The 14,990-nt window shown below is 41.6% G+C and overlaps 1 protein-coding gene across 1 annotated transcript; it reads left to right on the top strand.

The window, feature by feature from the left end:
* Positions 1 to 13,513: 13,513 nt before the first annotated feature.
* LOC143797183 (olfactory receptor 5G29-like) lies at positions 13,514 to 14,452 on the top strand. Its single transcript, XM_077281058.1, has one exon. It carries the CDS (start codon positions 13,514 to 13,516, stop codon positions 14,450 to 14,452), a length of 939 nt encoding a protein of 312 aa, XP_077137173.1.
* Positions 14,453 to 14,990: the final 538 nt, after the last annotated feature.

Genomic DNA, 14,990 nt, shown 5'->3' with positions numbered 1-14,990 from the left:
CAGGCTGTAAGTTCCCTAAGGGCCGACTTTTCAACCTGTCTGTGCCAGAACATACCGCCATGCGGAGCTATGTTAAGGAGTCCTTGGAGAAGGGGCATATTCGGCCATCTTCTTCACCATTGGGAGCAGGTTTTTTTTTGTTGCCAAAAAAGATGGCTCCTTGAGACCCTGTATTGATTATCGCCTCTTGAATAAGATCACGGTCAAATTCCAATACCCTTTGCCTTTGCTTTCTGATCTGTTTGCTAGGATTAAGGGGGCTAGTTGGTTTACTAAGATTGACCTTCGAGGGGCATATAATCTTGTTCGTATTAAGCAGGGTGACGAATGGAAAACTGCGTTTAATACGCCCGAAGGCCATTTTGAATACCTTGTGATGCCATTCGGACTCTCTAATGCTCCATCTGTGTTTCAGTCCTTCATGCATGATATATTTCGGAATTATCTTGATAAATTCATGATTGTATATTTGGATGATATTTTGATTTTTTCAGATGATTGGGAGTCTTATGTGAAACAAGTCAGGATGGTATTTCAGATCCTTCGTGATAATGCCTTGTTTGTGAAGGGGTCTAAGTGCCTCTTTGGAATACAGAAGATTTCTTTTTTGGGCTTCATTTTTTCTCCCTCATCTATAGAAATGGATCCGGTTAAGGTTCAGGCCATTCATGATTGGATCCAGCCCACATCCGTGAAGAGCCTTCAGAAATTTTTGGGCTTTGCTAATTTTTATCGCCGTTTCATTGCCAACTTCTCCAGTGTGGTTAAACCCCTGACCGATTTGACGAAGAAAGGCGCTGATGTGACGAATTGGTCCTCTGCGGCTGTTTCTGCCTTTCAGGAGCTTAAACGCCGATTTACTTCTGCCCCTGTGTTGCGTCAGCCGGATGTTTCTCTTCCTTTTCAGGTTGAGGTTGACGCTTCTGAGATTGGGGCAGGGGCCGTTTTGTCTCAGAGGAATTCTGATGGTTCCTTGATGAAACCGTGTGCTTTCTTTTCTCGAAAGTTTTCGCCTGCGGAACGCAATTATGATGTCGGCAATCGTGAGTTGTTGGCTATGAAGTGGCCATTTGAGGAGTGGCGACATTGGCTTGAGGGGGCCAAGCACCGTATTGTGGTCTTGACCGATCATAAGAATTTGATTTATCTCGAGTCTGCCAAATGGCTGAATCCTAGACAGGCCCGATGGTCCCTGTTTTTCTCCCGTTTTGATTTTGTGGTCTCGTATCTTCCGGGTTCTAAGAATGTTAAGGCTGATGCCCTCTCTAGGAGCTTTTTGCCTGATTCTCCTGGGGTCCTTGAGCCGGTCGATATTCTGAAGGAAGGAGTGATTCTTTCTGCCATCTCCCCTGATTTACGACGGGTTCTTCAGGAATTTCAGGCTGATAAACCTGACCGCTGTCCAGTGGGGAAATTGTTTGTTCCTGACAGATGGACTAGTAAAGTGATTTCGGAGGTTCATTGTTCTGTGTTAGCTGGTCATCCGGGGATTTTTGGTATCAGAGATTTGGTTGGTAGGTCCTTTTGGTGGCCTTCTTTGTCACGGGATGTGCGTTCTTTTGTGCAGTCCTGTGGGACTTGTGCGCGGGCCAAGCCTTGCTGTTCCCGCGCTAGTGGGTTGCTTTTGCCTTTGCCGGTCCCTGAGAGGCCTTGGACGCATATTTCTATGGATTTTATTTCGGATCTTCCGGTTTCCCAGAGGATGTCAGTTATCTGGGTGGTTTGTGACTGGTTTTCTAAGATGGTTCATTTGGTACCTTTGCCTAAGTTGCCTTCCTCTTCTGATTTGGTTCCGTTGTTTTTTCAGCATGTGGTTCGTTTGCATAGCATTCCGGAGAATATTGTGTCCGATAGAGGTTCCCAGTTTGTTTCTAGGTTTTGGCGGGCCTTTTGTGCTAGGCTGGGCATTGATTTGTCTTTTTCTTCTGCATTTCATCCTCAGACAAATGGCCAAACCGAGCGAACTAATCAGACTTTGGAAACTTATTTGAGATGCTTTGTGTCTGCTGATCAGGATGATTGGGTGGCTTTCTTGCCATTGGCCGAGTTTGCCCTTAATAATCGGGCTAGTTCTGCTACCTTGGTTTCACCCTTCTTTTGTAACTCTGGTTTTCATCCTCGTTTTTCTTCGGGGCAGGTTAAGCCTTCTGATTGTCCTGGGGTGGACTCTGTGGTTGACAGGTTGCAGCAAATTTGGGCTCATGTTGTTGACAATTTGGTGTTGTCTCAGGAGGGGGCTCAGCGTTTTGCTAACCGTCGTCGGTGTGTTGGTTCCCGGCTTCGGGTTGGGGATTTGATCTGGTTGTCTTCCCGTCATGTCCCTATGAAGGTTTCTTCCCCTAAGTTTAAGCCTCGTTTTATTGGCCCTCATAGGATTTCTGAGATTATCAATCCAGTGTCTTTTCGTTTGGCCCTTCCAGCCTCTTTTTCCATCCATAATGTTTTTCATAGATCTTTGTTGCGGAAATATGTGGTGCCCGTTGTTCCCTCTGTTGATCCTCCTGCCCCGGTGTTGATTGATGGGGAGTTGGAGTATGTGGTTGAGAAGATTTTGGATTCTCGTTTTTCGAGGCGGAAGCTTCAGTATCTTGTCAAATGGAAGGGTTATGGCCAGGAGGATAATTCTTGGGTTGTTGCCTCCGATGTTCATGCTGATGATTTGGTTAGTGCCTTTCATTTGGCTCGTCCGGATCGGCCTGGGGGCTCTGGTGAGGGTTCGGTGACCCCTCCTCAAGGGGGGGTACTGTTGTGAATTCTGCTCTTGGGCTCACTCCGGTGGTTGTAAGTGGTAGCGCTGCTGTTCCATGTTTTTTGTCTTGTCCAGCTTGGTCTGTATAAGGATTTGTTTAGCCAAGCTGGTATCTCTGGAGATGCAGATATACCCTCCATATCTTTAGTTAGCTGTGGAGTTTTTGTATTTTCTGTGGTGGATATTTTCTAGTGTTTTAATACTGACCGCATAGTACTCTGTCCTATCCTTTCTATTTAGCTACAAGTGGCCTTCTTTGCTAAATTCTGATTTCAGTCTGTGTATGTTTTTTCCCTCTCCTCTCACAGTCAATATTTGTGGGGGGCTGCCTATCCTTTGGGAATTTTCTCTGAGGCAAGATAGTTTTCCCTTTTCTATCTTTAGGGGTAATTAGTCCTCCGGCTGTGTCGAGATGTCCAGGGAGTACTAGGTACATTCCACGGCTACTTCTAGTTGCGGTGTTAAGTTTAGGGTCTGCGGTCAGTACAGGTACCACCTTCTCCAGAGTACATCTCATGCTGCTCTAAGGCCACCAGATCATAACATTGCCCCTAACTAAGGGGATGATAAAGGGGGGGATTATTTACTTTTTTTTTTGATCACTGTGATAGGGTCTATCACAGTGATCAAAATGAACCAATAGGAAAAATTTCATATTGTTGCCAGGTGCTGGAGGAACCTATTTATCTCTCCTCTGATGTGCGATTACATCAGAGGAGAGAGAAATTAAATGGAAAATCAGTCTTTTTTTGTACTGTTATTAACGGCAATCGCAACAGCGGGGTCAGTAAAAACCAACCCGAATCATGTTCTCTGGGGTCTCAGCTTCCCAGCCGAGACCCTGGAAAAATTCCAACTCTGGGGGGCGGTATACACTTTTTCTACAGTGCCTTTAAAAAGCGGCGCTGTGGTTTAAGTACCCATAACTGCCGCATATAAAAGGCGTATCGGCGGTCGTTAAAGTGTTAAATCTCGCCCCTTTCGCCCCATTCAAAAATAAAACAATACAAAAATACACACATTTGGTATCGCCGCATTCAGAATCGCTGGATCTATCAATATATAACAAGAAATAATCTGATCGGTAAACAGCGTAATGAGAAAAAAGTCAAAACGCCAGAATTACGTTTTTTTGGTAGCTGCCACATTGCATTAAAATGCAATAACGGGCAATCAAAACATAGTATCTATGTAAAAATAGTATAAATAAAACGTCAGAGCACAAAAATAAGCCCTTGCCTAGCCGCCAAAACCCTGAAAATGAAGACACTACAGGTGTTGGAAAATTACACAATTTTTTAATTTATTTTTTTCTTTTTAACAAAACTTTGGATTTTTTTTCACTACTTAAATAAAACAGAACGGATACATTTTTGGTATCTACGAACTCGTAATAACCTGGAGAATCTTAAGGGTCAGTCTTAGCATTTGGTAAACATGGTTAAACAAACAATTGTGGAATTGCACTTTTTTTTGCAATTTCACTGCACTTGGAATTTTTTTCCCGCTTTCCAATACATAAAAACATAGTAACATAGTTAGCAAGGCAACTGTAAGACACAATATTGTTATGCTCCAGGAAGACATCCAGGCCTCTCTTGAACCCGTCGACTGAGTTTGCCATCACCACCTCCTCAGGCAAGAAATTACAGATTCTCACTGCCCTAACAGTAAAGAATCCTCTTCTATGTTGGTGGAAAAACCTTCTCTTCTCCAGACGCAGAGAATGCCGCCTTCTGACCGTCACCTTCCTTGGTATAAACAGATCCTCGGAGAGACATTTGTATTGTCCCCTTATATACTTATACATGGTTATTAGATCGCCCCTCAGTCGTCTTTTTTCTAGACTAAATAATCCAAATTTTGCCAATCTCTCAGGGTATTGTAGTTCTCGCATCCCCTTTATTAATTTTTTTGCCCTCCTTTGTACTAGCTATAGTTCCATTATATCCTTCCTGAGCACCGATGCCCCAAACTGTACACAGTACTCCATGTGCGGTCTAATCAGGGATTTGTACAGAGGCAGTATAATACTCTCACCATGTGTATCCAGACCTCTTTTAATGCACCCCATGATCCTGTTTGCCTTGGCAGCTGCTGTCTGGCACTGGCTGCTCCAGGTAAGTTTATCATTAACTAGGATCCCAAAGTCCTTCTCCATGTCAGATTTACCCAGTTGTTTCCCATTCATTGTGTAATGGTGATATTGATTCCCTCTTCCCATGTGTATAACCTTACATTTATCATTGTTAGACCGCATCTGCCACCTCTCGGCCCAAGTTTTCAACTTATCCAGATCCATCTGTAACAGAATACTATCTTCTCTTGTATTGACTGCTTTACATAGTTTTGTATCATCTGCAAATATCGATATTTTACTGTGTAAACCTTCTACCAGACCATTAATGAATATGTTGAAGAGAACAGGTCCCAATACCGACCCCTGCGGTACCCCACTGGTCACAGCGACCCAGTTAGAGAGTGCTTTCTATCACTAAGCCAGTTACTTACCCATTTACACACATTTTCCCCCAGACCCAGAATTCTTATTTTGTGTACCAACCTCTTGTGTGACACGGTATCAAACGCTTTGGAAAAATCTAGATATACCACGTCCAATGACTCACCTTGGTCTAGTCTATAGCTTACCTCTTCATAAAAACTGATTAGATTGGTTTGACAGGAGCGATTCCTCATAAACCCATGCTGATATGGAGTTAAACAGTTATTCTCATTGAGATAATCCAGAATAACATCCCTCAGAAACCCTTCAAATATTTTTCCAACAATAGAGGTTAGACTTACTGGACTACAATTTTCAGGTTCACTTTTAGCTCTTTTTAAATATTGGTACCACATTTGCTATGCGCCAGTCCTGTAGAACAGACCCCGTCACAATAGAGTCCCTAAAGATAAGAAATAATGGTTTATCTATTACATTACTTAGTTCTCTTAGTACTCGTGGGTGTATGCCATCCAGACCCAGAGATTTATCTATTTTAATCTTATTTAGCCAGTTTCGCACCTCTTCTTGGGTTGGATTGTGACCCTTAACCCTTAAGCCCCGAGGGTGGTTTGCACGTTAATGTCCGGGTCAATTTTTACAATTCTGACCGCTGTCTTTTTATGAGGTTGTAACTCTGGAACGCTTCAACGGATCCTGGATATTTTGACATTGTTTTCTCGAGACATATTGTACTTCATGGTAGTGGTAAAATTTCTTTGATATTACCTGCGTTTATTTGTGAAAAAAAACGGAAATTTGGCGAAAATTTTGAAAATTTCGCAATTTTCCAACTTTGAATTTTTATGCCCTTAAATCACAGAGATATGTCACACAAAATACTTAATAAGTAAAATTTCCACATGTCTACTTTACATCAGCACAATTTTGGAAACAAATTTTTTTTTTGTAAGGGAGATAAGAGTTAAAAGTTGACCAGCAATTTCTCATTTTTACAGCACCATTTTTTTGGGGGGACCACATCACATTTGAAGTCATTTTGAGGGGTCTATATGATAGAAAATAACCAAGTGTGACACCATTCTAACAACTGCACCCCTCAAGGTGCTCAAAACCACATTCAAGAAGTTTATTAACCCTTCAGATGTTTTACAGAAATGTTTGGAATGTTTAAAAAAAAATGAACATTTAATTTTTTTTCACAAAAATTTTATTTCAACTCCAATTTGTTTTATTTTACCAAGGGTAACAGGAGAAAATGGACCACAAAAGTTGTTGTACAATTTGTCCTGAGTACCCTGATACCCCATATGTGGGGGTAAACCACTGCTTGGGCGCATGGCAGAGGTCGGAAGGGAAGGAGCACCATTTGACTATTCAATGCAAAATTGGCTGGAATTGAGATGGGACGCCATGATACTTTTGGAAAGCCACTAATGTGAATAAACATTGAAACCCCCCACAAGTGATACCATTTTGGAAAGTAGACCCCTAAGGAACTTATCTATATGGTGGTGAGCACTTTGACCCATCAAGTGCTTCACAGAAGTTTATAATGTAGAGCCGTAAAAAAAAAAATAATATTTTTTCACAAAAATGAACTTTTCGCCCCAAATTTTTTATTTTCCCAAGGGTATCAGAAGAAATTGTACCCCAAACGTTGTTGTGCAATTTGTCCTGAGTACACTGATACCTCATATGTTGCATGGAAGAGCTTGGAAGGGAAGGAGCGCCGTTTGACTTTTCAATGCAAAATTGACTGGAATTGAAATGGGATGCCATGTTGCGTTTGGAGAGCCCCTGATGTGCCTAAGCATTGAAACCCCCCACAAGTGACACCATTTTGGAAAGTAGACCCACAAGGATCTTATCTAGATGTGTTGTGAGAGCTTTCAACCCCCAAGTGTTTCACTACAGTTTATAACGCTGAGCCGTGAAAATAAAAATTATTTTTTTCCACAAAAATTATTTTTTAGCCCCCAGTTTTGTATTTTGTTAAGGGTAACAGGAGAAATTGGTCCCCAAAAGTTGTTGTCCAATTTGTCCTGAGTACGCTGATACCCCATATGTGGGGGGGGAACCACCGTTTGGGCGCATAGGAGAGCTCGGAAGGGAAGGAGCGCAATTTGGAATGCAGACTTAGATGGATTGGTGTGCAGGCATCACGTTGCATTTGCAGAGCCCCTGATGTACCTAAGCAGTAGAAATCCCCCATAAGTGACCCCATATTGGAAACTAGACCCCCCAAGGAACTTATCAAGATGTGTTGTGAGATCTTTCAACCCCCAAGTATTTCACTACAGTTTATAACGCAGAGCCGTGAATATAAAAAATCATTTTTTCCCACAAAAATGTTTTTTTAGCCCCCAAAATTTTTATTTTCCCAAGGGAAACAAGAGAAATTGGACCCCAGAAGCTGTTGTGCAATTTGTCCTGAGTACGCTGATACCCCATGTGTTGGGGTAAACCCCTGCTTGGGCGCACGGGAGACCTCGGAAGGGAAGGAGCACTGTTTTACTTTTTCAACGCAGAATTGACTGGAATTGAGATCGAACGCCATGTCGTGTTTGGAGAGCCCTGATGTGCCTAAACAGTGGAAACCCCCAAATCTAACGGAAATCCTAACCCAAACACACCCCTAATCCCAACCACACCCCTAACCCCAACCCTAACCACACCCCTAACTCCAACACACCATTAATCCTAATCCCAACCATAACACTAACCACACCCCTAACCCTGATACACACCTAACCCTAATCCCAACTGTAAATGTAATCCAAACCCTAACCCTAGCTCTAACCCCAATCCTAGCCCTAACCCTAGCCCTAACCCTAGCCCTAAGCCTAGCCCCAACCATAGCCCCAACCCTAACCCTAGCCCTTGCCCTAACCCTAGCCCTAACCCTAACCCTAGCCCTAACCCTAACCCTAGCCCTATTGGGAAAATGGAAATAAATACATTTTTTTATTTTTCTTATTTTTTTCTAACTAAGAGGGTGATGAAGGGGGGTTTGATTTACTTTTATAGCGTGTTTTTTAGCGGATTTTTATAATTGGCAGCTGTCACACTAAAAGATGCTTTTTATTGCAAAAAATATTTTTTTGCGTTACCACATTTTGAGAGCTATAATTTTTCCATATTTTGGTCCACAGAGTCATGTGAGGTCTTGTTTTTTGCGGAACGAGTTAACGTTGTTATTGGTAACATTTTCAGGCACGTGACTTTTTTTATCGCTTTTTACTACGATTTTTGTGAAGAACCAGCTATTCATGAATTTCTTTTGGGGGGGTCGTTTAAACCGTTCCCCGTTTGGTAAAATGGATAAAGCAGTTTTATTCTTCGGGTCAGCACGATTAAAGCGATACCTCATTTATATAATTTTTTTATGTTTTGGTGCTTTTATACGATAAAAACTATTTTATAGAAAAAAGAATTGTTTTTGCATCGCTTTATGCTGAGGACTATAACTTTTTTACTTTTTCGCTGATGACGCTGTATCACAGCTAGTTTTTTGCAGGACAAGATGACGTTTTCAGCGGTACCACAGTTATTTATATCTGTGTTTTTGATCGCATGCTATTCCACTTTTTGTTCGGCAGTATGATAATAAAGCGTTCTTTTTTGCCTCGTTTTTTTTTTTTACGGTGTTCACTGAAGGGGTTAACTAGTGGGACAGTTTTATAGGTCGGGTTGTTACGGACACGGCAATATTAAATATGTGTACTTTTATTGTTTGTTTTTTTTAATTTAGATAAAGGAATGTATTTACGGGAACAATATATATATATGTTTTCTTTATTTAGGAATTTTTTTTTTTTTTTTACTTTATAACATTAGTAGTTTAAATGCTTTCTTTTTACTGTTAATTGCCCCTCTTACTTCTTTGTTTAGCCACATTGGGTCTTTCTTATTTCTTGTCCTTTCATTCCTGTAAGGTGTAAACTGCTTACAGTTCTTATTTAGGATTAACATTTCCCATTTATTATCTGTACTCTTATTTCTGAGGACATTGGCCCAGTCAACCAGATTAACCCCTTTCTGACCTCGGACGGGATACTACGTCCGAGGTCAGAAGCCCCGCTTTGATGCGGGCTCCGGCGGTGAGCCCGCATCAAAGCCGGGACATGTCAGCTGTTTTGAACAGCTGACATGTGCCCGTAATAGGCGCGGGCAGAATCGCGATCTGCCCGTGCCTATTAACTAGTTAAATGCCGCTGTCAAACGCAGACAGCGGCATTTAACTACCGCTTCCGGCCGGGCGGCCGGAAATTATCGCATCGCCGACCCCCGTCACATGATCGGAGGTCGGCGATGCTTCTGAATAGTAACCATAGAGGTCCTTGAGACCTCTATAGTTATTGATCCCCGGCAGCAGTGAGCACCACCCTGTGGTCGGCGCTCACAGCACACCTGCATTTCTGCTACATAGCAGCGAACATCAGATCGCTGCTATGTAGCAGAGCCGATCGTGCTGTGCCTGCTTCTAGCCTCCTATGGAGGCTATTGAAGCATGGCAAAAGTAAAAAAAAGAAGTAAAAAGAAATGTGAAAAAAATAAAAAAAAATAAAAGTTTAAATCACCCCCCTTTCGCCCCAATCAAAATAAATCAATAAAAAAAAATCAAACCTACACATATTTGGTATCACCGCGTTCAGAATCGCCCGATCTATCAAGAAAAAAAAAGCATTAACCTGATCGCTAAACGGCGTAGCGAGAAAAAAATTTGAAACGCCAGAATTAATTTTTTTGGGTCGCTGCAACATTGCATTAAAATGCAATAACGGGCGATCAAAAGAACGTATCTGCACCAGAATGCTATCATTAAAAACACCAGCTCCGCACGCAAAAAATATGCCCTCAACCGACCCCAGATCATGAAAAATGGAGACGCTACGAGTATCGGAAAATGGCACAATTTTTTTTTATTTTTTTAGCAAAGTTTGGAATTTTTTTTTTCACCACTTAGATAAAAAAGAACCTAGTCATGTTGTGTGTCTATGAACTCGTATTGACCTGAAGAATCAAAATGACAAGTCATTTTTAGCATATAGTGAACCTAGCAAAAAAGCCAAGCAAAAAACAAGTGTGGGATTGCACTTTTTTTGCAATTTCACTGCACTTGGAATTTTTTTCCTATTTTCTAGTACACGACATGGTAAAACCAATGATGTCGTGCAAAAGTACAACTCCTCCCGCAAAAAATAAGCCCTCACATGGCCAAATTGACGTAAAAATAAAAACGTTACGGCTCTGGGAAGGAGGGGAGCGAAAAACGAACACGGAAAAACGGAAAATCCCAAGGTCATGAAGGGGTTATGGGCATCTCTAAGCTGGTCAAACTTTGCCTTCCTAAAGTTCAGTATTTTTGTGACTCCCTGACAAGTCCCCCTAGTGAAAGACAGGTGAAACTGTACAATATTGTGGTCGCTATTTCCTAGATGCCCGACAACCTGCAGATTTGTTATTCTGTCAGGTCTATTAGATAGTATTAGGTCTAAAAGTGCTGCTCCTCTGGTTGGATTCTGCACCAATTGTGAAAGATAATTTTTCTTGGTTATTATCAGAAACCTTTATGGGTTTCGCAGGTCTCTGTTTCACAGTTAATATCTGAGTAGTTAAAGTCCCCCATAACAATGACCTCATTATAGGTTGCAGCTTCATCTATCTGCCTTAGTAGTAGACTTCCCATGATTACTGTTATATTTGGGGGTTTGTAACAGACCCCAATGAGAATTTTGTTACTATCTTTCCCTCCATGTATTTCGACCCATATGGACTCGACTTCCTTATTCCCTTCACTAATATCCTCCCCTAAAGTGGACTTTAGACAAGACTTTACATAGAGACAAACCCCTCCTCCTCTCCGATTTTTAAGATCCTTTCTAAACAGACTGTAACCCTGTAAGTTAACTGCCCAGTCATAGCTTTCATCTAACCATGTCTCGGTTACTCCTACTATGTCATAGTTACCTGTAGATATTTCTGCTTCTATTTCTGTCATCTTGTTTGTCAGGCTTCTGGCGTTGGAGAGCATGCAGTTTAGAAGATTTTGTTTTTTTCCAATCTCCTCCCTGTGGATTGTTTTAGAAATTTTCTTACCTCCCTTCCGAGTATGATGTCTTCGGTCTTCTTTGTCGCACCTCATATCCTTCATCAGTATATTTTCTGGCTTCATGTTCGTGTCTAACATTTTTCTTCCCGTCCAATTGTATAACTCAAAACTACAACTCGTCCCACAAAAAAATCAGCCCTCACATGGCCATATTCACGGAAAAATAAAAATGTATAGCTTTGGGAAGAAGTAGAGAGAAAACAGAAACGCAAAAACCAAAATGGGGTTAAAGTTTGCTCAGCAACATTTAGACAAGCCTATGAAATACATTGAGAATATAGTGTGGTCAGATGAGACCAAAATTGAACTGTTTGGGTGCCATAATATACGTCGTGTTTGGAGGCCAAAAGGCACTACACAGCACCCCAAAAACACCATGCCAAAAGTGAACTTTGGAGGTGAAACATCATGGCTTGGATCTGTTTTTCAGCATACGGCACTCGCAAACTTCATATTATTTAAGAAAGGATGAATATACAAATGTACTGAGACATTCTGGATACAAATCTGCTGCTATCTACCAAGATGATGAAGATGAAACAAGGGTAGACATTTCAGCAAGACAATGATCCCAAACACACAGCCAAGGAAACTCTCAATTGATTTCAGAGAAAAAAATAAAGTTGCTAAAATTGCCCAACCAATCACCAAGCCCAAATCCAACCAAAAAATTATGAAAGGAACTAAATTCAGAGTTCATAGAAGTAACCTACAGAAGCTTCAAGATTTGAGGAATGTCTATGTGGAATAATGAGCCAAAATCACACCTGAGCAATGCCTGCAATTAGTTTCTCCATACAGGAGGCATCCGTGGGCTATGTGCACACGTTGCAGAGTTGGGTGCAGAATTTTCAGCACAAAATCCACATCTCCTGGCAGAAAACTCAGGTGCAGATTTGATTCGCTTTTATGCAGATTTTGTGTGTTTTTGTTGCGGATTTGCTGCGGATTTTGTGCGGATTTCATGCGTTTTTTTACCCTTGTGGATTTCTATAATGGAAGGGTGCAGAAATGCTGCAGATCCGCACAAAAGAAGTGACATGCTCCTTCTTTCAATCTGCTGCATTTTCTGTGCGTTTTTTTCCTATTGATTTACATTGTACTGTAAATCACTTTGCATATCTACAGCGTTTCTGCACGGAAAAAAACTCTGCAGATCCGCAGTAAATCCGCAACGTGTGCACATAGCCTTAGGCTGTCATCAAAAACAAAGGCTTCTGTAGAAAATATAAATTACATTTCAGGAAGCGTGTTCAATACTCTTTCCTTGAGTCATTTCTCTTTATTACACATAATTTATGGACAACTATGGTTTGATTTCTTTGCCTGTGTGGATTGGATAGGTTGTTACCGACATCGGGTGAGAATTTCATGTCAATAGCATCTTAAGAAATATATTTAATTAGAGAATTGGTGATGTGTTCAATATTTATTTCACCCGCCAGCAGGTGATATATCAGGCAACTCCACCCTCCATTTCTCGCCTGAAGTTAGGTTCTTAGTAGCTCCGACTCCAGTTCCTGCATTGACTTATTCCTGTTTTGTCTCACCTGTTATTGAATTGACCTGCCTTCTTGTTTATCCTGATCTCTCCACTCCTGACCTCGGCTACTAACTCTGAGCCTGTGCTGTTTGCCCCGACCTCAGACCATCTGACCACACTTTTGTTTCGTCCACTTGTACCCAAGTCTTTTACCCTCTGGTTAGCTGCTGCAGTCTTGGTGACTGCCGTGTCCTACCTGGTGTCTTCAGGCGGCCCAGCCTATTCTCACCATCAGAGGCTCTACTGAGTACCCAGTAGACACTTACTAACAACCTTCCAGAGTAACCTGGGCCCGTGGCACAGTGGGTCCACACCCATGTGTCTTACATTAGGATTCAGAAACCGCCATGTTTTTAAATTTCTTTTATTCAATTTGCTCCTTTTAGTTTTTGTCGACGCTCCTGTATGTTAGGCCTTTTTTGTTGCCTTAAGGGGATATGCTTTAAGCTAGAATTTTTCCATACATATAATTACAATTCTTTTTTTTCATAATCCATGCTCCAGCATCTTTTTCCTATTTTCTTTATACGTTGTTCTCTGAACCCACGCCATTTATGTTAACTGCATAGTAATGTTTAATATGACACCAGTATTTTTTTATATGAAACTACTTTTTGTTCTTTTCCCATTACAGCCACATCCATGAGTGCGAACAACCAAACAGTAGTTGTCGAGTTCCTCCTCTTAGGATTCCAGAACCTTCATGCTTTTAAGTTTCTTCTATTTTCATTGCTCCTCCTAGTTTATGTTGCATCGTTGGGTGGAAACCTCCTGATCATCACTTTGGTTCTGCTCAGTAACCTTCTCCGATCTCCTATGTACATTTTTCTCAGCCAATTGTCCTTCTGTGACACAGTGTTTGCCACCAACATCTTACCAAACATGCTGCGGGTGATACTACAGGAAGGCAGCAGGTTGTCTGTCGCAGGCTGCATCACCCAGTATCATGTTTTTGGTTTCTCAGCAACTACGGAGTCATTTCTTCTCACAGTCATGTCCTATGATCGCTATGTGGCCATATGCAATCCATTACGGTACGCAGCGATGATGAATTCAAGTCTTCAAGTTCTTCTTGTGTCTTCTTCTTGGTTCCTTAGCTTAGTCATTAGCTTGACTTCACTTTTCCTGATCTGTAGGCTCCAGTTCTGTGGACCCAACGTGATCGACCATTTCTTTTGTGATGTGGCTCCTCTTCTGGAACTCTCTTGCTCAGATACTGCTATCATAAAAATCGAAATATATGTGTGCTCCATCCCTGTAGTGCTGTTTCCATTTCTGTTCATACTGGGAAGCTATATCTCCATCTTCATGAGCATTGTACGGATTTCAACCACCTCTGGAAGGCAGAAGGCTTTCTCCACCTGTAGCTCACATCTAACTGTAGTATCCTTGTATTATGGGACACTATTTGCCGTATACGTGGTACCCACTAGTGTTTCCTCACTGAACCTTAATAAGATCTTGTCTCTGTTATATACTGTGGTCACCCCCATGTTCAATCCTATTATCTACAGTCTGAGAAACCAAGAGATAAAAAGCACATTAGAGGGCCATGTATTTGGCAGACATAACAGATATTAAGCAGGAATTGAAGCCTATGTAAATCTCAGGACCCTAGTCCAGTGGCCAGGTCATATGGGAGTGCTCATAACCATCTCTTACCTCACTGTTTCTATGGTTCCTATTTTGGTTAGCCAGCCTAGTAGAGGGCTAACATAGAAACATTTTTAAAAAAACACATATCATAAGGATACAGCCTTTCCAAAACCTGTCTGATGACAAATGCACTCCTAACAGGTGCCTAGTAGACCACCATCACTGTGGCGTGATGCACAGATGACATCTAATCAAAAAAGAAGCAGGAGACACCGGCAGGTGGGAGGCAGCTCCCAGTGCTTTCATCCCGTGGCTACGAAATACTTACCTGGCCTCTGAATCAGGATCCTGCAAATCGATTCCTTCATCTCAAAAAATGTTCCAAAAATTTGAATATTTATTCCACTGGTGGTAGTGATTCAGAATAAGGACATCCAACTAATTTATGACATTTTACTCGGAATGATCTGCACGAAAAAGTATGTGAATTACTAAATAAGCTTTCTTCCAGGGGGGTAAACAT

The sequence above is a fragment of the Ranitomeya variabilis genome, chromosome 1, assembly GCF_051348905.1.
Source record: "Ranitomeya variabilis isolate aRanVar5 chromosome 1, aRanVar5.hap1, whole genome shotgun sequence".
Classification (NCBI taxonomy): Eukaryota; Metazoa; Chordata; class Amphibia; order Anura; family Dendrobatidae; genus Ranitomeya; species Ranitomeya variabilis.
Note: the sequence above shows the minus strand (reverse complement) of the source record. Positions and strands in the feature narration are given on the sequence as shown.

What these genes read in the sequence shown, in the direction of transcription:
- LOC143797183 (XM_077281058.1), top strand. Translation starts at nt 13,514, where the DNA reads ATGAGTGCGAACAACCAAACAGTAGTTGTCGAGTTCCTCCTCTTAGGA.